Raw genomic sequence first — 24,053 nt, 5'->3', positions numbered from 1 at the left:
CCTCGCCTGGTTCACCAACTACTTCTCTGATAGAGTTCAGTGTGTCAAATCGGTCTGGATCTCTGGCAGTCTCTATGGGGGTGCCACAGGGTTCAATTCTTGGACCGACTCTCTTCTGTGGCTCAGTTGGTAGAGCATGTCGCTTGTAACGCCAGGGTAGTGGGTTCGATTCCCGGGACCACCCATACGTAGAATGTATGCACACATGACTGTAAGTCGCTTTGGATAAAAGCGTCAGCTAAATGGCATATATTATATTATTATTATTATTATTCTCTGTATACATCAATGAGGTCGCTCTTGCTGCTGGTGAGTCTCTGATCCACCTCTACGCAGACGACACCATTCTGTATACTTCTGGCCCTTCTTTGGACACTGTGTTAACAACCCTCCAGGCAAGCTTCAATGCCATACAACTCTCCTTCCGTGGCCTCCAATTGCTCTTAAATACAAGTAAAACTAAATGCATGCTCTTCAACCGATCGCTACCTGCACCTACCCGCCTGTCCAACATCACTACTCTGGACGGCTCTGACTTAGAATACGTGGACAACTACAAATACTTAGGTGTCTGGTTAGACTATAAACTCTCCTTCCAGACCCATATCAAACATCTCCAATCCAAAGTTAAATCTAGAATTGGCTTCCTATTTCGCAACAAAGCATCCTTCACTCATGCTGCCAAACATACCCTTGTAAAACTGACCATCCTACCAATCCTCATCTTTGGCGATGTCATTTACAAAATAGCCTCCAATACCCTACTCAACAAATTGGATGCAGTCTATCACAGTGCAATCCGTTTTGTCACCAAAGCCCCATATACTACCCATCATTGCGACCTGTACGCTCTCGTTGGCTGGCCCTCGCTTCATACTCGTCGCCAAACCCACTGGCTCCATGTCATCTACAAGACCCTGCTAGGTAAAGTCCCCCCTTATCTCAGCTCGCTGGTCACCATAGCATCTCCCACCTGTAGCACACGCTCCAGCAGGTATATCTCTCTAGTCACCCCCAAGACCAATTCTTACTTTGGCCGCCTCTCCTTCCAGTTCTCTGCTGCCAATGACTGGAACGAAATACAAAAATCTCTGAAACTGGAAACACTTATCTCCCTCACTAGCTTTAAGCACCAACTGTCAGAGCAGCTCACAGATTACTGCACCTGTACATAGCCCACCTACAATTTAGCCCAAACAACTACCTCTTTCCCAACTGTATTTAATTAATTAATTAATTTTGCTCCTTTGCACCCCATTATTTTTATTTCTACTTTGCACATTCTTCCATTGCAAAACTACCATTCCAGTGTTTTACTTGCTATATTGTATTTACTTTGCCACCATGGCCTTTTTTTGCCTTTACCTCCCTTCTCACCTCATTTGCTCACATTGTATATAGACTTGTTTATACTGTATTATTGACTGAATGTTTGTTTTACTCCATGTGTAACTCTGTGTCGTTGTATCTGTCGAACTGCTTTGCTTTATCTTGACCAGGTCGCAATTGTAAATGAGAACTTGTTCTCAACTTGCCTACCTGGTTAAATGTAAAGGTGAAATAAAAATGTCCTAGATTATGGAACCCATTATTGTCAAGATTCTCAGAATCTCTCTACCTTAGCCATCTCGCTTTCAGCTGTGAGAGGGAACCATGAAATGTAACGATACCAAATAGGAGCAGAGTTGCATGAAACTTCCATTTGCTCTTTGCCAGGGTCCGACTCCCTGTCAGAGAGATTGCCCACCCACAGATAAAGCACTGTAATTCACTGGAGAACACTTCTGTGCTGCAGCATCATTGAATGAGAGCTAGTAAACATCTTAAACATGAGTGAACACAGGAACATAAGTTATCAAACACCTCAGATAATGTTATGTGTATTTACTCTGGGTAAACAGCCTCGTTGACATATGGTGAGGCATTGTTACGGAGTCTAGTTGATAGGTAATCGACTAGCCGGACTGTTCCCTGGACTCCAGTTGTACGGATTTGTACAATGCACTAACAAGGCTATTGAACCTGACATTGTCTTTATTCCTTTATCCAACATATCATACTGAAACATGCATCACGTGTATATTGTAGATGTAAAAGCCAATAATTGAGTTGTGATTCAAGCTGTCACACTTGATGCACTTACATAGCCCTATAACGACACCTTAAAAATGTGTGTGTGTGTGTGTGTGTGTGTGTGTGTGTGTGTGTGTGTGTGTGTGTGTGTGTGTGTGTGTGTGTGTGTGTGTGTGTGTGTGTGTGTGTGTGTTTTCTTGTCAAACAGACAGACAAGTATATTTTGTAAATCATCACAGTTGATACACCTTACTTACTAATAATGTAGGGAGGTACATAGAGGATACATTACACACACTGTTTTGTATTCAGAATGTTCAAACTAAAACATGTTGAGCTTATGACATGCTCTCAAAATCCAAGGCTTATACTCACTCTAACCCACTATTGTAACTCCACACCTTGAAACCACCCCAAAATAGCTCACTAAACTAACGGGTATGCCTATGTTAATAGCCTTATTATTACCATAACCACCACTACTGCATTTGTAGTAGGGGGCGCTACAAGTACAATGCAAGCAGCATGTGTTTTATAGGTAACAAAACTGTTGTCAAGCGTTACTAAGGAAGTGGAAAGTTTGCTTAGCGTTCGGAGCTAACCAGCTAAGCTAAAGATAGCTAGCCAGCTACCTCAATAACGATGTATTCTCACAACCCTGCAATGGACGGAACTTGATTTTGCTTTCCCCCAGGTATCTAACGACGATAATAATTGGATTAAATGAAGCGTCATGTCTAATGCATGTGTCTTTCCCAGACTGCCAGTTTCCTAGCTAACTAGCGTTCTGCTGTCATAGATTAGCTAGCACACAGCTAACATTAGTTACGTTTCTCAAGCTAGATTGGACGCATAGTAAGCATTAGCTAGCTATCTCTGCTATCAGAACCCATAACTAGCAGCATAACATGTTAACGATGATGTAGCTATCTAGTTAGCTAGCCTTAAAAGTGATCAGCTAACGTTAGCTTAGCTAGCTAGTAAATTTAGCACCCAGTTAACGTTAACTAGCTGCCAACAGAGCTGCCACTTTCAGGCAGTAATTTAGCTAGCTAGCTAGCTACCGATAATGAGTCAACCATATGTGCAGTTTACTAGATAACGTTAGCTAAACTAGTTAGTTAGTCAAATTAATCGTGCCTAATGATGTAATACCTATCTTAACGTTATACCTTGTGTGAGATCAGTCACAGGGCAACATATGGAGCTAATGTGAAGTATGAGTTAAGGAATAGAATTGAGCCATCAAACATAATTATACATATTATCAATTACTTCTCAATAATAGTAGCTAAAGTAATCGTTTTCTAGATGATCTCCTTCTAATCAAATGGAGTCCCCATGCACCTAGAAGGTGCAGCCTGCTATGAGGATGACTGAGAATGGGGAGGACAGCAGCCCCTCTCAGCCCGTTGTTGGAGTGTTACCTGGTGGAGCTCCTGGTGGGAAGAATCCAGGAGAAGTAAGTGGTGACAATAGGCTGGTGAACCCCACTACAGAAGACAACAAAACCACAAAGCTCCTCAACAACACCATGAAAATCACTCAGGATGTACGAGACCAAAGCAGCAAGACCAGTCCCTACCAGCCCCGACCACCTCTGTTGCCAAAGCCCCCTGCACTGTCAAAGGGAGGGAACAGTGGTTCGGTGGAGGAGAAGGTGAGAAGCAGGAGACTGAAGAACAGCCAGGAGAGTCTGACCGACCCAGCTGAGACCGGTTCCTCCACAGAATCTCTTAAAGAGGATTCAACAGTTACAGGTGTGTTCACCTTGAGCGGTGCTGCCACCTTGAGGAACGGACAGGGCTCTGTCGTGGGACCCCAATCGGCTCCATCAGGGTCCCCCGTCTTCGGAGCCAGGGGCCAGAGCTTTTCAGAGTACGAGCGGGGGCCCCACGACCACCACAGTGACCCTGCAGAGCAGCGGGTGAGGTCCTCCAAGGTACGCCTCTCTCCCTTACAGCCCTCGGGTCCATTTCCTGCTCTGGAGCAGAGCTTGGCTTCCGCATCCTTAAGGACGGCTAATCGGATTGACAGGGATTGCGTGGATTATGGCATTGTGCCTGGGAGGGCTGGGCCAGAGAGTCTGCAACTGCACAGGAACCTGAGCGACAGCCGGCTTCTGGATAACATGGTGTCGGACAACATCTCTGTCAACTCCATGAAGTCCACCTTCAGCGTGTTGAACCCAATCAGACCCAGGGACGTCAGGAACAGGTATTTCCACAATACTTTCATTCAGGATATCCTCTCCAGATTACTGACCAGATACCTACTGCAGGAGCCTTCTCTACCAGTATTGGATCATTGACTCATACTGGTATCAGAGTGCTATTAGAAGTCTTGATGGCTTTGATGCTGTATTAGATCAACACATTCTGGATCTAAATACAGTGTATATAGTATTCTTTGAATGTTTGATGCACCTCTAAAATGAAGATAGCCAGGCTTCGGTGATATTCCATTATATTGAATGCACTTCCTGTGATGTGGCACATGACATCCCATGATAAGAATTGATGTGGGCCTTGAGTTAAATATGCATGTATTCTGCATGAAATACAGACCGGCATTTGAGCTATTGTAACCTACTGTGAACAGTCTCACAGTCACCATCAGCTTTGAATCGTAACCAAGAAGACTATGCTGTAGGCTAAGGCTAATTATTACCATGGCAGATCTGCAGTTAGAGCATTAGCATTGATGTGTGCTCTAGCAACACTGGTGTCAGCTATACTTTAATGAAGGCCTCAGAGGCTTATGCTATGTAAGTGCTCATTCAGACAGAGGAAAGTGTAAAGTGAAACAGCATAGCTTTTGCCACCATTCAGGGAGCAAAGATGGGTCTCAGTACGCTACACGCTTCATGCCTCAGCAAGGAGCTGTTAAAGGAATCGGGGGATTTATCTGAAATGTTTCAGTGCTCTATCAGCTATGGAAGAAGCCTATGTTTTGAAATGTGATTCAGCGCCAATAATACGCAGCCTTCTTTAAATTGTGTGTGTGTGTGCATGGTACTGACATTTTATAATGTAGTCTACCAGACATTTTAAATGGGTTTGGTTCAAAGTAGCCAATAATATTTCCAAACAGAAAAATTTCCTCATTGTGTTGCAGGAGTTTTTTGGAGGGCAGTGTGCTGGGTAGTGGTGCCCTGCTGGGGGCTGATGAGCTGGACCGCTACTTCCCAGAGAGGAGAGTTGGCATCTACATAGCCACATGGAACATGCAGGGAGAAAAGGTGGGGCCGCTCCTATTGTTTAACATTAGGCCTATAGCCTGAACATATGTTTCTACACATTCTACAGTCACTCTTTGATAACGTGTGTCCTGGTATTCTGTTATGAAGGAAAATGACCGCTTCCCTATCCTTTTCAGGGACTTCCAAACAACCTAGATGATCTGTTGCTCCCGACGGACTCTGAATTTGCTCAAGACTTTTACATCATCGGAGTCCAGGAGGGATGTCCAGACCGGTATGAGATGACTGTGTATGAGTGCATAAAAAAATGATATCAATGAAGTCTTCAGTACTCTATGCTGATGTGTGTCTGTGTCACAGGAGGGAATGGGAGATCCGTCTTCAGGAGACTCTGGGGCCGTACTACGTCATGCTCTACGCAGCCTCCCACGGGGTTCTCTACCTCACTGTGTTTGTCAGGAGGGACCTCATTTGGTTCTGCTCAGGTCTGTCCCAAATGGCTCTTGACATTTTCAGAAGAAAATGAATCAGTCCTTTACCATCAACAAATCTCAGAATGTTGTCTCTTATTGAAATGTTGTAAGAGAGGCAACGTTATAAGTTGAACTCTGGCTACCCACTGCATATTTTGTGTACAGTACATTATGTGATTTGGTCCCACTCTATATGCTGTAATTATCAAATCTCCTAACAGAAGTGGAGCATGCCACGGTCACAACACGCATCATGTCTCAGATCAAAACCAAAGGAGCTGTGGGGATCGGCTTCACTTTCTTTGGCACTTCCTTCCTCTTCATCACCTCCCATTTTACCTGTGAGTGACATGTTGTTCATGAAGTGATGTCAATACATGACGTGAATGTAAACAGGAAGTGGAAAGCCTTTGGATACAGTCTCACTACTAACTAGGGGTGTATTCATTATGCCAATGTTAAGTCTGTTGCAAAATGTTTTGCAACAGAACCCGTTTACTCCAAATGGAAAATGTTTTGCAACTAAAACAAGTTTTTATTGTACAAATTCTGGTAGGTCCCTCCCAGTTTCATTCTGTTTGTTTTTTAAAATATAAACGGTTTCCATTGCAAGACGTAATGAATACACCCTTGGTCATTTAATACATGTCCTTGTTTTCTAGCTGGAGATTCCAAAGTGTACGAGAGGATTCTGGACTACAACAAAATCATTGAAGCACTTGCTCTTCCTAATGGTCTTCCAGACACCAACCCTTACCGCTCCACATCCTGTAAGTACTCCGAAAGACAATAGTTGTTCATTGCAGTACTGCTGTTACATCTAGAAGAGCATGCTTATTGTGTGATGAGAAATGATGGTATTTCCTTTATGCAACAAGTACTGAATAAAAACACCAGTGTAAATGTACTTATCATTTCTGTTTCATATCTTTCAGCGGATGTGACAACACGGTTTGATGAGGTTTTCTGGTTTGGGGACTTTAACTTCCGCCTGAGTAAAGATCGTGTGGGGGTAGAGGCCATTCTAAACCAGAACCCGGGTGTGGACATGGGCCCTCTGCTCCACCATGACCAACTCTCCAAGGAAATGAAGGATGGTACGTCTACATTGAACAAAACCATATGAACACGGAGAACCGGACAGGCAAATATTACATGTATTAGATTGTGAATGATATCTCAAAATGTATTGTTACTACGTTCACTGTGACAGATATTTCAAAATATAATACAAATGTATTATGCTCTGTTCTAGGTTCCATCTTTAAAGGCTTCCAAGAAGCACCAATTCAGTTCTTCCCCACCTACAAATATGATGTCGGCTGTGACATGTACGACACCACCTCCAAGCAGAGAACTCCCTCGTACACAGTAAGTGTCAGCATCAGTCATGCCCTGTGCCATTCGTTCAAGCAAGCCTCTTTTTTTTAATGATGGTTTGTTTTAAACACACAAAATAACATTTATATTTCACTGTTCCTCTGTGTGCTATAGGACAGAATACTGTTCAGGAACAGGCAGGTGGATGATATCAAAGTGATAAAGTACACCAGCTGTTCAACGATAAAGACGTCAGACCACCGGCCTGTCATCGCCATGTTCCAGGTCAAACTGCGTCCCGGGAGAGACAAGTAAGTCCCACCCCTTCCTCTCAGCTGTTGCAGCAGCAAGCTTTTTACTCCTCTCATGTACACTGTAGTACAATTAGTAGTAGTAATAGGTGTCCAAAAGTGCAGTCAATGGACATCTGAGTTTAACTAGAACAGTTTGTTAATCCTGACTTTTATTTGTTGTTCTCTGTCTGGTGTGTGTTCCAGTATTCCTCTGGGAGCAGGCCAGTTTGACAGGAGTCTGTACCTGGAGGGCATCAGGAGGAGGATCACCAGAGAGCTGAAGAAGAGCGAAGCCATAAAGAACCTGGGCAGCAGCACCATCTGCTCAATCTCCTGAACCTGGACCGGACTTGACTGGACCGGTCCTCCCTCCAGGATCACTCTGACCCAGTCGTGAGGGACAAAAGGGAACCAGTCTTTGGTTGCCACTTCCAGCCCAGTCTGTGTGTGGGTCATGGGAGTCACAGAAACGGATCTGTGAGCACCCCCTACTGACAGCTGTTGGAAATGTCACTCATGGTTTATGGGGGGCTGAGGTTGTAGCTGTGAGGCATTTCTTGAGGGTAGGGACCTTGAATTAATGACAGATACCAGCCTGCAGACTCAGCAGTTAACTGGTCTATTTATACAGCCCTTCCACAAACAAGACTGAGCTGAGGAACGTGCCATTGAAGATTACCTTTTAGACAGTCAGTCACATCTCCATCTGTGCTCTGGCTGGCTGAAGCGAATGCTTTATGTAAATTGTACTTTAAAAAAAATGTCTAATTGTTTTAACAAGCCAGGTTGATATGGACTATGTAATGTCACCTTTTTTACTTGGTGTAACAGTATTCAAAGGCCTTGTAAATGCATTTTCAACAAACAACTCTTTTTTTTATTTTTTTTAAATTTCACCTTTATTTAACCAGGTAGGCAAGTTGAGAACAAGTTCTCATTTACAATTGCAACCTGGCCAAGATAAAACAAAGCAGTTAGACAGATACGACGACACAGAGTTACACATGGAGTAAAACAAACATACAGTCAATAATACAGTATAAACAAGTCTATATACAATGTGAGCAAATGAGGTGAGAAGGGAGGTAAAGGCAAAAAAGGCCATGGTGGCAAAGTAAATACAATATAGCAAGTAAAACACTGGAATGGTAGTTTTGCAATGGAAGAATGTGCAAAGTAGAAATAAAAATAATGGGGTGCAAAGGAGCAAAATTAATTAATTAAATACAGTTGGGAAAGAGGTAGTTGTTTGGGCTAAATTGTAGGTGGGCTATGTACAGGTGCAGTAATCTGTGAGCTGCTCTGACAGTTGGTGCTTAAAGCTAGTGAGGGAGATAAGTGTTTCCAGTTTCAGAGATTTTTGTAGTTTGTTCCAGTCATTGGCAGCAGAGAACTGGAAGGAGAGGCGGCCAAAGAAAGAATTGGTTTTGGGGGTGACTAGAGAGATATACCTGCTGGAGCGTGTGCTACAGGTGGGAGTATGGTGACGAGCGAGCTGAGATAAGGGGGGACTTTACCTAGCAGGGTCTTGTAGATGACATGGAGCCAGTGGGTTTGGCGACGAGTATGAAGCGAGGGCCAGCCAACGAGAGCGTACAGGTCGCAATGGTGGGTAGTATATGGGGCTTTGGTGACAAAACGGATTGCACTGTGATAGACTGCATCCAATTTGTTGAGTAGGGTATTGGAGGCTATTTTGTAAATGACATCGCCAAAGTCGAGGATTGGTAGGACGGTCAGTTTTACAAGGGTATGTTTGGCAGCATGAGTGAAGGATGCTTTGTTGCGAAATAGGAAGCCAATTCTAGATTTAACTTTGGATCGGAGATGTTTGATATGGGTCTGGAAGGAGAGTTTACAGTCTAACCAGACACCTAAGTATTTGTAGTTGTCCACGTATTCTAAGTCAGAGCCGTCCAGAGTAGTGATGTTGGACAGGCGGGCAGGTGCAGGTAGCGATCGGTTGAAGAGCATGCATTTAGTTTTACTTGTATTTAAGAGCAATTGGGCCAGGCCATGGAAGGAGAGTTGTATGGCATTGAATGCATGTCTGGAGGGTTGTTAACACAGTGTCCAAAGATCTTACAGATGTTTAAAGTATACAGAATGGATGTTTAATAGTATACATGGAGATCTTAGAGATGTTTAATAGTATACATCACAGATCTTACAGATGTTTAATAGTATACATCACAGATCTTACAGATGTTTAATAGTATACATCACAGATCTTACAGATGTTTAATAGTATACATCACAGATCTTACAGATGTTTAATAGTATACATCACAGATCTTACAGATGTTTAATAGTATACATCACAGATCTTACAGATGTTTAATAGTATACATCACAGATCTTACAGATGTTTAATAGTATACATCACAGATCTTACAGATGTTTAATAGTATACATCACAGATCTTACAGATGTTTAATAGTATACATCACAGATCTTACAGATGTTTAATAGTATACATCACTTTCGGGTTGATATACCAAAGCTCAATTCACTCCAAAACTTTTGGGGTTTTCATGGAAAAACGAACCCATGTGATTTCACAGAAATTGGCTTGTTATTCGTATCAACTTTATAGGAAATTTCAGTTATTTTGGTGTTGCTTGATGCAAATGCATTCCCTACAAGTACGGTACTTATTAAAATAACCTAATACATGGTCTTTTCTGGCATTGTATAATACCAGATGTATGAATAATATCTTTCAAATATTTAACTTATTTACATATTGTATAATATCTCACATAATAGATACAGAATCATCTTTTGCAATGGTGATGTTGATCGTGTTGGAGGGGTTTGTTAGACCGTACTCTGGTTCATTGCCTTAATGTCACCTGTCTTGACTAAATGAAATACACTGTCATGTAACTTATTCAAAAATGACTTTCCGTCCTGTATTGTGCTAACGAAGGGAAGATAATTCATTTTGTTCTTGCATGAAGATCAATGGTTCTGGTGTAATGGTGAATCATGAGTTGTCATTACGTGCTTATGGCAAGTGCCTGTGATCTTGTTTGTGATTTCCTCAGGACTCCATATCTGTGCATCTTTTATAACACATGCTTTGTGATGTAACATCACATAAAAAAATGTTTGGTATATTTGTTATTGGTTTGTTTTATAAAAAAAAAAGTAGCCTTTGTCATCTGAAACAACACCTCTTCGCTGATCCTCAACACTGGGGCCCCACAAGGCTTGGCCCCCTCCTGTACTCCCTGTTGACTCATGACTGCGTGGCCAAGCATGCCTCCAACTCAATCATCAAGTTTGCAGACGACACAACAGTAGTAGGCTTGATTACCAACAATGATGAGACAGCCTACAGGGAGGAGGTGAGAGATCTGGGAGTGTGGTGCCAGGAAAATAACCTTTCACTCAATGTCAACAAAACTGAGGAGATGATTGTGGACTTCAGGAAACAGCAGAGGGAACACCCCACTATCCACATCGACGGGACCGCAGTGGAGAAGGTGGAAAGCTTCAAGTTTCTCGGCGTACACATCACTGACAAACTGAAATGGTCCACCCACACAGACAGTGTGGTGAAGCACTGCCAACAACGGCAAAGCTCTCCAGAGGGTGGAGCGGTCTGCCCAACACATTACCGGGGGCAAACTTCCTGCCCTTCTGGACACCTACAGCACCCGATGCCATAGGAAGGCCAGAAAGATCATCAAGGACATCAACCACCCGAGCCACTGCCTGTTCACCCCGCTATCATCCAGAATGCGAGGTCAGTACAGGTGCATCAAAGCTGGGACCGAGAGACTGAAAAACAGCTTCTATCTCAAGGCTATCAGACTGTTAAACAGCCATCACTAGCACATTAGAGGCGGCTGCCTATAGACATAGATTAGGAATCACTGGTCACTTTTAGAAATGGATCACTAGCCACTTTAATAATGTTCCTTATCCAGCATTTTATCTAACGGGTGGCATCTATAAGTCTAAATATTCCTGTTACATTGCACAAACTTCAATGTTATGTCATAATTGCATAACATTCTGGCAAATTAGTTCGCAACGAGCCAGGCGAGTTTAATATTGCCTGCTAACCTAGATTTCTTTTAACTACATATGCAGGTTTAAAAATATATACTTCTATGTATTGATTTTAAGAAAGGCATTGATGTTTATGGTTAGGTACATTCGTGCAACGATGGTGCTTTTTTTTTCGCAAATGCGCTTTTGTTAAATCATCCCCGGTACGGCGAAGTTGCAACGAGCCCGGCGGCACAAACTGCTGCATAAACCCTGACTCTGTTGCACAGAACGCAAGAGAAGTGACCATTTCCCTAGTTTAAAAAAATCCATGTTAGCAGGCAATATTACCTAAATATGTATGTTTAAAAATATATACTTATGTATTGATTTTAAGAAAGGCGTTGATGTTTATGGTTAGGTACACATTGGTGCAACGACGGTGCTTTTTTCACGAATGCGCTTGTTAAATCACCCGTTTGGCAAAGTAGGCTATGATTCAATGATAAATTAACAGGCACCGCATCGATATGAAATCAGGACAAGCTAGATAAACTAGTAATATCAACCATGTGTAGATAACTAGTGATTGTTTATTTTATAAGATAGTCCTTGCTGCACTCTCATAACAGGTAGTCAGCCTGCCACGCAGTCTCCTCGTGGAGTGCAATGTAATCGTTACCGATTGATTTGAAAACGGGCCATATCGATTAATCGATCGACCTCTATACTATGCCACTATATGTTAGTCCAATACCGCTCGGACATACGCATTTATGTTCTTAATCCATTCCTTACTTAGATTTAAGTGTATTTGGGGTATATGTTGTGAAACTGGTAGATATTACTTCACTGTCAGAGCTAGAAGCACAAGCATTTCGCACCACCCGCAGTAACATCTGCTAAACACTTGTATGTGACCAATAACATTTGATTTGAAGTGGACATTGAATATCCCTCAAAGACAGTGTATCAACTTCAGAACTTAAATATTTGGCAGTCCAGACATAAGACTTAAATATTTTATGGCAATATTAACATTTATTTACCGGAAACAAATTGGCCTGAATATAGATAGATACACATATGGGTCTTCACATTCAATAGGTTCACTTTCTCTCCAGGACCCAGAGATATCTTGGTTTGAAATAAAATAGTGGCAGTATTCTGATATGAAGTGTCTTGATGAAACACAAATAGTGAAAAAGCTGTGGATACATTATTACAATATAGTTTTGCAACAGAGAAACAAATGTTAAGATTTTCTGGCACCTGAGAGGATATCAGCACACACACATACAGTACTACTTACATACAGTACTACTTACATACAGAGGTCAAAACTGTTGGAATGGGTTGAATGACAGAATGGAGCGCAGGCAGAACACTGAGAATACTAAAACTAACTACACAACACAGTATCTTATTTCAGTCTGGTTAAGTGGAGATCAATGTGTATCTATCTACAAGAAACAACAGTCTCATGATTGGTGACACCAATCCAAGCATTGCCCAATGTTATTTTATTATCGCATTATCTCCTGTGCGGTAGAGGTGACCAACAACTATGTGTGTGAGAAGGGACATTGACAGAAGTGCTAGCAGTTAGTCGGAAGAGTGTCTCACAGATTTCAGTCACCCTCTGCTGAAGATGACAAGGCCTTAGGTGAGACTTCAGCCTGTGAAATCTGATAAAAGTGTATGTAACATTGAAGGAAGTACTTGTATCAACTGTGAAAATGGTGTAGGACATTGCAAGGCCTGTTTGCTATCCTAAAGGCTAGAGAACAGAATCACGACCCCCTATTAGATTAAGGTCATTTGTAGGTCACCCTGCAGATCAAGCAATGCAGCACTCAAGCCATATTCACCCACACTCATTCAAACATACTTGGAATTAAACCCAAAAGCATGCCAACCGTCCCAGCCAATGTGGGTCTGGTAAGATACTGAATAGGAAATTAAACTTCCTCTGGCAATAACATTTAACTGTTCCTGACTGAATAAAATGTAGTTAAAATCACCACTCTCTCAGCACTTTTCTTTTGCGGTTGAGGTCCAAACATTAGTCCTCTCCCAGAGCTTAGCACAGCTCCATTGCCAGACCACTAGTGTAGGCCAGTGTCCAGTTTATACAGTGATGCCTGGGTAAACAAACACGGGGGGGGATCTATCGGAAGAGGCGGTACATGCGAGGCAGGTGTCCGTCCTTGCTGGACAGGGCAGCTTGGATGTGCTCATAGGAGGGCATCTCTGTCAGGTCTCCTAGGGCTGCTACTGCTGGCTTGCTGCACAGCATCTTTGTTGTGACCCGCTTGATGTCACTCGCTGTAACGTTACCTGGACAGAGTGAAAAGTCAGCATAAAGAAGTACTGATTTGTCACGACAGTTATGATTAGCCTACTCCCTGAATATTTTTTTGACTAATGTTTCATTCTGGGCTTGCTGATATCAATATCCGCTATTATGATCGAGGGTACTAGTACTCACTGATGAGGTCACACAGCTCGTGAGGCAGCTTCCTCTTCCCTGTGGCTAGAACCTGTCGGCCGACATCCTCAAAGATAACCGGCCGCGACTCCAGGTTCATCATCAGCATGGACTTGAGCTGCGTTTTCGCTCTCTCCAACTCCATCTGAGTACGGAAAGAGAGATGCAAAGTTTTGAAGTCTCAAGAAAGAGTTTAAAGTTCAAAAAGCTTTGTCGCTTTTGTGACAATTTCCCCTCGCAGGCTAATCGCCAGCCTTACCTCTCCTGCTGTCCCAGCCATCTGAATGAACTCTCTGGTTAAAATCTCCACCATTTCCCGAACCTTAATAAAGCAAGATGTTGCAATCAACAACTTTGGAATGACAGCAGCACTTTCACAACTTCAGAAAACGCATTCAAAGTTAAATATTGTTTTTATTTTGAATAGTTCTCCTGATGTTATTCTCTAAGCATATGGCAGCTTCCTTTTAGCCCTTCATCTACCGTGTAAAGTCCTGCCTTTGCATGGCTCTCCCAAATCCCCTCTCCCTACCTGTCTAGGGTCTGCGCTGGCATGGATACACAGCAGGCCAGTGTCCTCATAACTGTGATGGTATGAGGTGGCATTGTACATCCAATGATGCCTGTAGAAAAAATAATAAACAGAATCCACAAAATAATACAATCTTAAGTACTTTAATTAGAATTGTGAATGTTGCATCATGCTTACCTGTTGAGCACATTCAGGTAAAGTCTAGTGAACATGCCTTTCCCAGGACCCCCCGCTGAGAAGGACCCACCTCCACCCATCATCATATTGAGGACGGCAAAGGGGATAAAGTCATCCTCCTGTAACACAAAACATGCATATATTATACATAGAACATCCAGCTACAGGATAGCATAGAAACAGTTCAACCAAGTTGGCAGGAGATCCTCCACACCAACCAATCAAAGTGGGTACCCACCAGGAAGGAGCAGCTCTCCAGGCCAATCATGATGTGTGTGAGCTCAGGGATGGGGGTGGGGCCAAGGCTCACATCTGACATGTCCTTATCCATCTGAGAAGATCAAAAACAAAAAGGTTTACATTCTGAATTAGTAAAGAAAATATTTTAAAAAGGAAAAAGCAAGCAAAGGGAAAAATACTTACCCTTACGATTCCACCAGTATACTGTGCCACAGACAGGTCGACATTGGTAGGCGTACTGGCACCCCATACTGGCTTTACATTTAGCAGATATTTCCTGGCACAGGCCACCAGTTGTTCATGTTCGATGCCCACTCCAGCTAGCACCATACGCTCTGGGCAGTAGTAGCTCTGCAGGTACATGTGTAGCAGCTTCTTGTCGATCTTCTCCACGCTCTCTACTGGGCAGAAGCGAGGCAACCCAACGGTGTTCCCCCGATATGCTGCCTTGTTCACAGAGTAAGTGTTGTGAAATATTATGTAATCGCCATAGAAATATATGCGTCAACAAATGGCGCAATTGATTATCTATGCACACTGCAGAGAGGTGGGCCAAAGTCAATTACAAACAGTGCAACAATAGATTTCATGCAGCTAAAGAGTGTTGTAATTTTCTGTCACTTAAAGAGTGGATCAACCAGTCACATGACTCACTGCATGGATCATCTCTGTCAGTAAAGGTTCAGGGTCAGGCCTCATGCTCAGATCCTCCAGCTCAAAGCGCACAGCCATCCTAGTCATCTCAATCTCCTCATCTAGTAACCCAAAGCAGAGCCATCCTTGATGAAAATATACTCCCACAAAAACATTTACCAGTCTGTTACTTTGTAGACAACTCAATTAAGTCAAAAATTTCTCTCGTCATTAAGGGAAGCATCATTAAACATGACAGATCGGTCACTCAGTTGACTCACCTAGTAGGCGTGGCTGCAATACAGCATCAGAGAGCAGGCTGACTACCGTGTCCAGTCCCTTCACCTCGGCAGAGACTGCATACATGGTTGTGTCTCTGTGAATAGAAACCTTAGGCATCCTACAAACTGACTGAATATCTTCATCCCATTCCACAAAGCAGTACTGAGATCATTTATACAGTACCTTCAGAAAGTATTCAGACCCCTTGACTTTTTCCACATTTTGATATGCTACGCCCTTATTTTAAAATGTATTAAATATGAATGTACACACACAATACCCCATAATGACAAAGTGAAAACAGGTCTAGACATCTTTGCAAATTTATTACAAATAAAAAAACAGAATTTAAATAAGTATTCAGACCCTTTGCTATGAGACTCAAAATTGAGCTCAGGTACATCCGGTTTCCATTGATCACCCTTGAGATGCTACTAAAACTTGGAGTCCACCTGTGGTATATTCAATTGATTGGACATGATTTGGAAAGGCACACACCTGTCTATATAAGGTCTCACAGTTGACAGTGCATGTCAGAGCAAAAACCAAGCTATGAGGTCGAAAGAATTGTCCGTAGAGCTCCGAGAAAGGATTGTGCCAAGGCACAGATATGGGGAAAGATACCAAAAGAATTTTGCAGCATTGAAGGTACCCAAGAACAGTGGCCTCATTCTTAAATGGAAGAAGTTTGGAACCACCAAGAGCTGGCCGCCCAGCCAAACTGAGCAATCGGGGGAGAAGGGCCTTGGTCAGGGAGGTGACCAAGAACCCGATGGTCACTCTGACAGTGCTCTAGAGTTCCTCTGTGAAGATGGGAGAACCTCCCAGAAGGACACCAATCTCTGCAGCACTCCACAAATCAGGCCTTTATGGTAGAGTAGCCAGCCACTCCTTAGTAAAAAGGCACACGACAGCCCAATTGGGAGTTTGCCAAAAGGCACTTAAAGGACTCTTAGACCATAAGAAACAAGATTCTCTGGTCTGATGAAACCAAGATTGAACTCTTTGGCCTGAATGTCAAGCGTCACATCTGGAGGAAACCTGGCACCATCCCTAAGGTGAAGCACGTTGGTGACAGTATCATGCTTTGGGGATGTTTTTCAGTGGCAGGGACTGGGAGACTAGTCAGGATGGAGGCAAAGATGAACGGAGCAAAGTACAGAGATCCTTGATGAAAACCTGCTTCAGAGCGCTCAGGACCTCAGACTGGCACGAAGGTTCACCTTCCAATAGGACAACGACCCGAAGCACACAGACAATGCAGAAGTGGCTTCAGGACAAGTCTCTGAATGTCCTCGAGTGGCCCAGCCAGAGACCGGACTTGAACCCGATCGAACATCTCCGGAGAGACTTGAAAATAGCTGTGCAGCAATGCTCCTCATCCAACCTGACAGAGCTTGCGAGAATCTGATGAGAAGAATGGGAGAAACTCCCCAAATACAGGTGTGCCAAGCTCGTAGCATCATACCCAAGAAGACTCAAGGCTGTAGTTGCTGCCAAAGGTGCCTCAACAAAGTACTGAGTAAAAGGTCTGAATATTTATGTCAATGTGATAGTTTTTTATTTTTAATACTTTTGCTATAAAAAAAACATTTTGCTTTGTCATGATGGGTATTGTGTGTAGATTGAGGGATTTTTTTTGTTTATACATTTTAGAATAAGGCTATAACGTAACAAAATGTGGAGAAAGTAAAGGGGTCTGAATACTTTCCGAATGTACTGTACATGCCAACTACATACTGTATCTACAACATCAAAAGGGATAAAGAGTACCATGACTACACTAGGGTTGCACATTTTGGGAATATTCAGAGGCGGAAATTTTCCGTGGGAATTAATGGGAATATATGTAAATTCATGGAAATAAGTAAATTAATATTAATACCATTTAAATGTAGAGGTTTTTTGCATTGGAAATATTTACCATATCATATGGAGACAGAAACATAAACCTTTTACCTTATCATAAGTAAATAGCAAATTATTAAATCGTTCCAATAGAAATTTAAAAAAAATATTGAACTTTAATTAAATGAGTTGACTCTTCACATGGGATGACTTCAATGAACAACAAAAGGGAATATTGAATGATCCCCAATGATCTATCGCATCTCCCAAAAATCTGCAAAATGATCGTCTAGAAGCTAAAGCTTTGATTGTCTTCCTCTCAGGCTTCCAGGTATTCTCCCTGGACCTCAATGTCCAACTCCTTGAACATCAGACTCTGAGGCCTCATCTTCACTGTCACTTTCCAACCTTCTTGAGCATGGCTCTGTTAGACTAAAAAAAGCATCAAATTTAACCAGATGCCACCAATTTTTCAACCCTTGTATTGGTCAGCCTGTTGTGTGCTTTGGTGTGTGTGTTCCCAAACAAGGACCAGTTGCGCTCTGAGGCAGCTGATGTTGGTGGGATTTGGAGGATGATGGAGGCAACAGGGGAAAGAGCCACAGGTCCAAAGTCCATTCCATCAGGTGGCTGATGAGATATGTCGGCATGACTGCCATATTGCAGCTCCATCCTAAAGCCCTTGCTTAGAACTGTACTTCGCCAGACTGCCAAGAACCTTGCCCTCATCCAGGCCAAATGGCAAGACAGGGTAGTGATGACACCATAGGCCTTGTTGATCTTTGCACCAGACAGGATGCTCTTGCCAGTATACTTGGTGTCCAACATGTACGCTTTGGCGTATATTGGCTTCAGGCAGAAGTCTTCATGCTTTTTGATGTATTTCAGAACTGCAGTCCTCTGATTGGAGCAACAGTGAAGTGGGCAGGGCAGTATGGATTTCTTCTCTCACATCTGCAAGCAGAGCCTGAACACAGACAGGATGGCATTGTCTCCCTCGATCCGTGCAATGGCTAGTGCTATAGGTTTCAGGAGTTTCAGGCTGCTTACCACTCTCTCCCAAAATATTTCATCCAGGAGGATCCTCTTGATGGGGCTGTCCATAATCGGCAGACTGTGATATGGCCATTTCTTGGAGACTCCTTCCCCTCCAGGAGACTGTCAAACATGATGACAACACCACCCCAACGGGTGTTGTTGGGCAGCTTCAATGTGGTGCTCTTATTCTTCTCACTTTGCTTGGTGAGGTAGATTGCTGCTATAACTTGATGACCCTTCACATACCTAACCATTTCCTTGACTCTCTTGTAGAGTGTATCCATCTTTTTCAGTGCCATGATGTCCTTGAGGAGCAGATTCAATGCATGAGCAGCATAGCCAATGGTTGTGATGTGAGGGTAGGACTCCTCCACTTTAGACCAAGCAGCCTTCGTGTACGCAGCATTGTCTGTCACCAGTGCAAATATCTTCTGTGGTCCAAGGTAATTGATGACTGCCTTCAGCTCATCCGCAATGTAGAGACCGGTGTGTGTGTTGTCCCTTGTGTCTGTGCTCTTGTAGAATACTGGTTGAGGGGTAGAGATGATGTAGTTAATTATTCCTTGGCCACAAACATTCGACCACCCATCAGAGATGATTGCAATACAGTCTGCTTTCTCTATGATTTGCTTGACCTTAACTTGTACTCGGTTGAACTCTGCATCTAGCAAATTAGTAGATAAAGCATGTCTGGTTGGAGGGTGTATGCTGGGTGAAGAACATTCAGAAATCTCTTCCAATGCACATTGCCTGTGAGCATCAGAGGTGAACCAGTTGAATACACAGCTCGAGCAAGACATTCGTCAGCATTTGTCTGACTATGTTCCTCCATTGAGTAAAAAAAATGTCTGATTCCAGGAGGACCATGAGCTGTTGCTATCAATCAGGTGTCTGATTAATCATTTTCACATTGAATAGAAGTAGAGGGACTTTTGTCAGAGGTTGCTTGTTGTGAGAGCGCTGAGGGAACTTTATGCACTTGGCCAGATGATTCTGCATCTGTTTAATTCTTCACATGTGATTTGGCACATTATTTGCAAATGTACACAGGTTTTCCGTCTACATTAGCTGCAGTGAAATGTCTCCACACATCAGATAGTGCCCGTGGCATTTTCCTGTAAAGATTAGAAAAAAAGAGTAACGAGAAAAAAAGAATACAATTCCATGTACAGATAAATAGTTAAGCAGTTAGATTAAACAACTGCTCTGTAAGATAAATGTTTTAAAATGAAACATGTATGGAAACAGGTGAATTAACACTCAGTTAGCAGGCTCAAGCAAGCTAAAACCCATGTGGTAGCAAAAACTAACTAGCAGAAATGTTTAACAAGTTGCAAATGATTTAAACACTTTGTTGTAGGCTACTATTTACCAGTTAACAAAAAAAAAAAAAAATCAGGTATGTCATATAAAATATATTCACCCAGTATTGTAATCAAAACTTACCAGAAAGCATGTAGTCCTTGGCTCAAACCGTGTAGTAGTGTGGGCTCAATAGGATCTCATTAGTGTGCAAGATCTTGACAATCAGCTGTACATGTGATGCAAGAATGCACTGTGCATGCAGAGGGTTGCAAATCCATTGAATTGGGGAGTTTAACCAAAATATGCCACAAGACCTAGAATTGCCTTATGTGTATCCCACAAAAAAAAAAAAATCACTGTTACAAGCTAATTTTTGATGATTTTAAGCAAAATGACCCAGATTCCCAGGCTTAACTTCCCATGGAAAATTTACCGGAAAGTTTCCGACCCTTAGCAACCCTACACTAGGCCTTGAAAACATACTGTGCCTGGATATTAAAGCCAAATAAAATATTTATACCTGGATGTTTGGCAGTCACAGATCCCTCCATGTTTTTCGAGTGTGAGAAGAATTTCATCTTTACTGCCATACTGGGCTGTGGACTGAAGATGCAGAAGGTGTTATCATTTGCCATGAACAAAAACATAGCAATCAATTTGCTTGTGCTACAAAATGACAACATAGTGAGAGCAAAAAAACGGTGGAACATATTTTGTACAAAGGTGTCTGTTGACTAGCAAGACATCTCAAAACAGGTAACACTTACAGAAAAAGCTAGTTTCTCCAAAAAGTGTGCAATTCCACTGGGGTATTTTGTCTCATGTCTAGAGCCTGAATTTACTAACACTGGAAGGAGAGAGAAATCAAATCAATATTCAGTCATACTATTAAATATGCCGCATACTATTGATTATGCGGCAAGAGACGGTCTGAAATAGAATGATAAAGAAAGATCAGCTCTATTCAAAATCTGTAGCAACTTACTTCCAACTGTGCAGAACTGACCAAACTTGTTTTGAGATGCTACTTTAAGGCCATTTTCCAAAGTAGTGATTTTGGTCTCGCATTGTTCATGGCTGTCCACTGCTGCAAACACTGGTTTTGGGATCCCTGGTAACGGTGCAGAGAGTGAGATATTGGGATATCCACTGCCACTGCTGCACTTTCTATATGCTGCAATTCCAAACCTGTAAATGCAAAAATGTAGGTTAGTTTATGGATTGCTGCAAATAACAGCAGCATGTCTTGACAGGTGAACTGAACACTCACAAATGAGTACCAGATTCACCTACCCACATGATAAAGCTAGCACCAGATGCTAACCACTGATGATGCCAAAGTGTGCTTGTCCAGAAATCCAAGTTGCCAGTGTCGGTGTCCGCTAACATTTGGGACGTTGAACATTCAGGCTACTGGTCAGACTATGGAGGCTTTAGTCTAGAGCAGGGTTTCCCAAGATCTTTGGTTTGGTACTGTTGATTTAATCATACGCGCCTGTCCATCGCAGGACTTAGAACGCAGTTGATCATTTTCAAACTCAATGGCAAGGAGAAAAAATAGAGGTGCTCTATTTATAATAGCAGCACCCACCCATCGCTCTCGCTCCAGCAGGTATATTTCACTGGTCACCCCCAAAGCCAATTCCTCCTTTGGCTGCCTTCCAGTTCTCTGGTGCCAATGACTGGAACAAATTGCAAGAATCAGTGAAGATGGAGACTCATATCTCCCTCACTAACTTTAAGCATCAGCTGTCAGAGCAGCTCACAGATCATTGCACCTGTACAAAGCCCATCCAACTACCTCATCCCCATATATATATATATATATATATATATATATATATATATTTTTTTATATTTTTTTTTTTTTTTTTTTGCTCCCTTGCATCTGGACTTGCACATTCATCTTCTGCACATCTATCACTCCAGTGTTACTTGCTAAATTGTAATTACTTCGCCATTACGGCCTATTTATTGCCTTACCTCCTTTGCACACACTGTATACTGATTTTTTTTCTATTGTGTTATTGGCTGTCTGTTTGTTTATTCCATGTGTAACTGTGTTGTTGTTTGTGTCGCACTGCTTTGCACAGTTGTAAATAAGAACTTCTTCTCAACTGGCCTACCTGGTTAAATAAAGGTGAAATAAAAAAAATAAGTCACTGGCCACAAACACATTCACGGATTTGACAGTCATGCCATCACTCCCGCCGTAACTGGATTTTGGACTTCAACACATCTACCATGCTGACCCTCAACACAGGGGCCCCTCCTGTACTCCCTGTTCACCCACGACTGCGTGGCTGCATACGACTCCAACACCATCATTAAGTTTGCTGACCACACAACAGTGGTAGGCCTGATCACCGAACACGATGAGACAGGCTATAGGGAGGAGGTGAGAGACCTGGCAGTGTTGTGCCAGGACAACAACCAATTTGACAGAACTTGAAGAATTGTTAAGAATAAATGTTGCACAATCCAGGTATGGAAAGCTCTTAGAGACTTACACAGAAAGACTCACAGCTGTAATCACTGACAAAGGTCATTCTAACATGTATTTACTCAGGGGGTTGAATACTTATCTAATCAATATATAATGTTTTATTTTTCATAAATTCTTTGCAAATGTTAGAATTTTTTATTCCACTTTGACATTAAGAGTACTTTGTAAAATGTGAATACTTTCTGAAGGCACTGTATCTACCTTAAATACCTCGTACCCCTGCACATCGACTCAGTACTGGTACCTGTATGGCCAGGTTATCATCACTCATTGTGCAATTATGTGTTATTCCTTTTCTAATGTTTCTCCAATTTCTTTCTGTGCATTGTTGGGAATTGCCCGTAAGTAAGCATTTCACTGTTAGTTGTTTACGAAGCATTTCACAAATAACATTTGGTTTGATCAAATGAAAGACAACCCGTCACTATGTAGAAACACCAGTGAGGTGATGATTTGTTTAGATTATCCTGTCAAAAAAATGTTGCTTTAACTTTTTCGTATTGGCCATCTACTATAAGCATTGGCACAAGGAGATGAAATTATAAATGTCAACTGAACTTTTATATTTTGCATACGCTTTTACTCAGAACGACTTACTGGAGCAATTAAGGTTAAGTGCCTTGGTCAAGGGCATAGACAGATTTCTCACCTAGTCGGCTCGAGACTTGAACCAGCAAATTAGTCTTGTACACAGTTTTGCAGACGTTATAGCGGCTGCAGCGAAATGTATATATTACTAGCTAGCGTCTAACAATGCAGTAAAATGTCAACAAATACAAAATAAAATCTAAATAATTTAACTTATATTTTAGGAATATCAATTATAATTAACATTATTTTTCTACAGGATTCTACTTAAATCGCGTATAAACTACGGAATGAGCCCAAAACGTGCTTTGATTGGCTTCTAAACAGCATCTACCCCGCCCAAGTCTTAAGAATACTGAACATCTAATTAAATGGCTTCCCAGACTACGTTACTGTCAATATTGCTATTCGGTTTGAGACGACTATAGATACAAAAATATCTACCTTTCCACAACATTGTTTTGTTTGACTTTGATTGTCCTTAGCTCCACGAAGAGCAACGTCACTAACGTTAACTTGTTTGCATGCTAGCTAGGCTATACTTGGCCAGCTAGCTGACCACGAAAAGGTACCTACATATTTCAGTAAAGTCAGTGCAATCACAAATGCAACTGTTTTAAGATAAACGTGAACATTACCTCTGAACACGGCCCCAAGTTCTGCACCTCGACATGTGCGTTGCCATATTGAATTATCTGAGACCACCAATTCACCCGGATGATACTGCAAAACACTTCCTCTTTCGACTATTGCCTAGCAACGTCAAACCAATTTCCAACCAGAGAAACTTTTGAGGAGATGGGAACTCCATTGGTATCGTATCAATTACCATAGTGTGTGTTGCCCATGCTACGTCAATGGGTCGCGCGGTTCATTCTGGGCAATTTTGGCACAAGGAGAGCTCTCCTTCAAGGAGTCAATTTGGCGCTAGTTTTTAAAACATTTTTTTAAATTTTTTTTTTATATATTTTTTTCATTAACAACAAATCAATACATAAAGCACATGAGGGAACACAAGCATACATAGATTACAAACAATGGACAATCGAG

General features: G+C 42.1%; 2 protein-coding genes across 4 annotated transcripts; one reads left to right on the top strand and one right to left on the bottom strand.

The window, feature by feature from the left end:
* Positions 1-2,633: 2,633 nt before the first annotated feature.
* LOC118393037 (phosphatidylinositol polyphosphate 5-phosphatase type IV-like) lies at positions 2,634-8,229 on the top strand. Of its 3 annotated transcripts, none has more exons than XM_035785233.2 (11): positions 2,636-2,767; positions 3,425-4,290; positions 5,191-5,314; positions 5,452-5,549; positions 5,636-5,760; positions 5,970-6,089; positions 6,411-6,518; positions 6,684-6,845; positions 7,004-7,119; positions 7,243-7,379; positions 7,566-8,229. In XM_035785233.2, exons 2-11 carry the CDS (start codon positions 3,440-3,442, stop codon positions 7,696-7,698), a joined length of 1,974 nt encoding a protein of 657 aa, XP_035641126.1. In that variant the 5' UTR covers positions 2,636-2,767; positions 3,425-3,439; the 3' UTR covers positions 7,699-8,229. The 3 variants fall into 3 exon arrangements, with proteins under 3 accessions (XP_052317341.1, XP_035641126.1, XP_035641125.1); XM_035785232.2 differs by having other exon boundaries at positions 3,385-4,290; XM_052461381.1 differs by having other exon boundaries at positions 2,634-4,290.
* A 4,153-nt stretch (positions 8,230-12,382) lies between these two features.
* Positions 12,383-23,799, bottom strand: LOC118393038 (mitochondrial-processing peptidase subunit alpha-like). Its single transcript, XM_035785234.2, has 13 exons — positions 23,642-23,799; positions 20,895-21,097; positions 20,677-20,756; positions 20,430-20,512; positions 15,718-15,812; positions 15,458-15,558; positions 14,987-15,250; positions 14,802-14,894; positions 14,564-14,682; positions 14,387-14,477; positions 14,114-14,176; positions 13,855-13,999; positions 12,383-13,703 (listed from the first exon to the last, which is right to left on the bottom strand). The coding sequence occupies exons 1-13, from the start codon at positions 23,686-23,688 to the stop codon at positions 13,534-13,536; spliced, it is 1,554 nt and encodes a 517-aa protein (XP_035641127.1). The 5' UTR covers positions 23,689-23,799; the 3' UTR covers positions 12,383-13,533.
* Positions 23,800-24,053: the final 254 nt, after the last annotated feature.

This window comes from Oncorhynchus keta, chromosome 14 (assembly GCF_023373465.1).
Source record: "Oncorhynchus keta strain PuntledgeMale-10-30-2019 chromosome 14, Oket_V2, whole genome shotgun sequence".
Lineage (NCBI taxonomy): Eukaryota > Metazoa > Chordata > Actinopteri > Salmoniformes > Salmonidae > Oncorhynchus > Oncorhynchus keta.
Note: the sequence above shows the minus strand (reverse complement) of the source record. Positions and strands in the feature narration are given on the sequence as shown.

Bases quoted from the DNA above. Each gene is read 5' to 3' on its own strand.
- LOC118393037 (XM_052461381.1), top strand. From the start codon at position 3,440: ATGAGGATGACTGAGAATGGGGAGGACAGCAGCCCCTCTCAGCCCGTT. The intron at 6,846-7,003 runs GTACGTCTACAT...GCTCTGTTCTAG, and splicing joins CTCCAAGGAAATGAAGGATG to GTTCCATCTTTAAAGGCTTC. The intron at 7,380-7,565 runs GTAAGTCCCACC...TGTGTGTTCCAG, and splicing joins CTGCGTCCCGGGAGAGACAA to TATTCCTCTGGGAGCAGGCC.
- LOC118393038 (XM_035785234.2), bottom strand. From the start codon at position 23,688: ATGGCAACGCACATGTCGAGGTGCAGAACTTGGGGCCGTGTTCAGAG. The intron at 20,513-20,676 runs GTAAGTGTTACC...CTGCATCTTCAG, and splicing joins TGGAGAAACTAGCTTTTTCT to TCCACAGCCCAGTATGGCAG. The intron at 15,251-15,457 runs GTGAGTCATGTG...TCTGTGAACAAG, and splicing joins TGACAGAGATGATCCATGCA to GCAGCATATCGGGGGAACAC.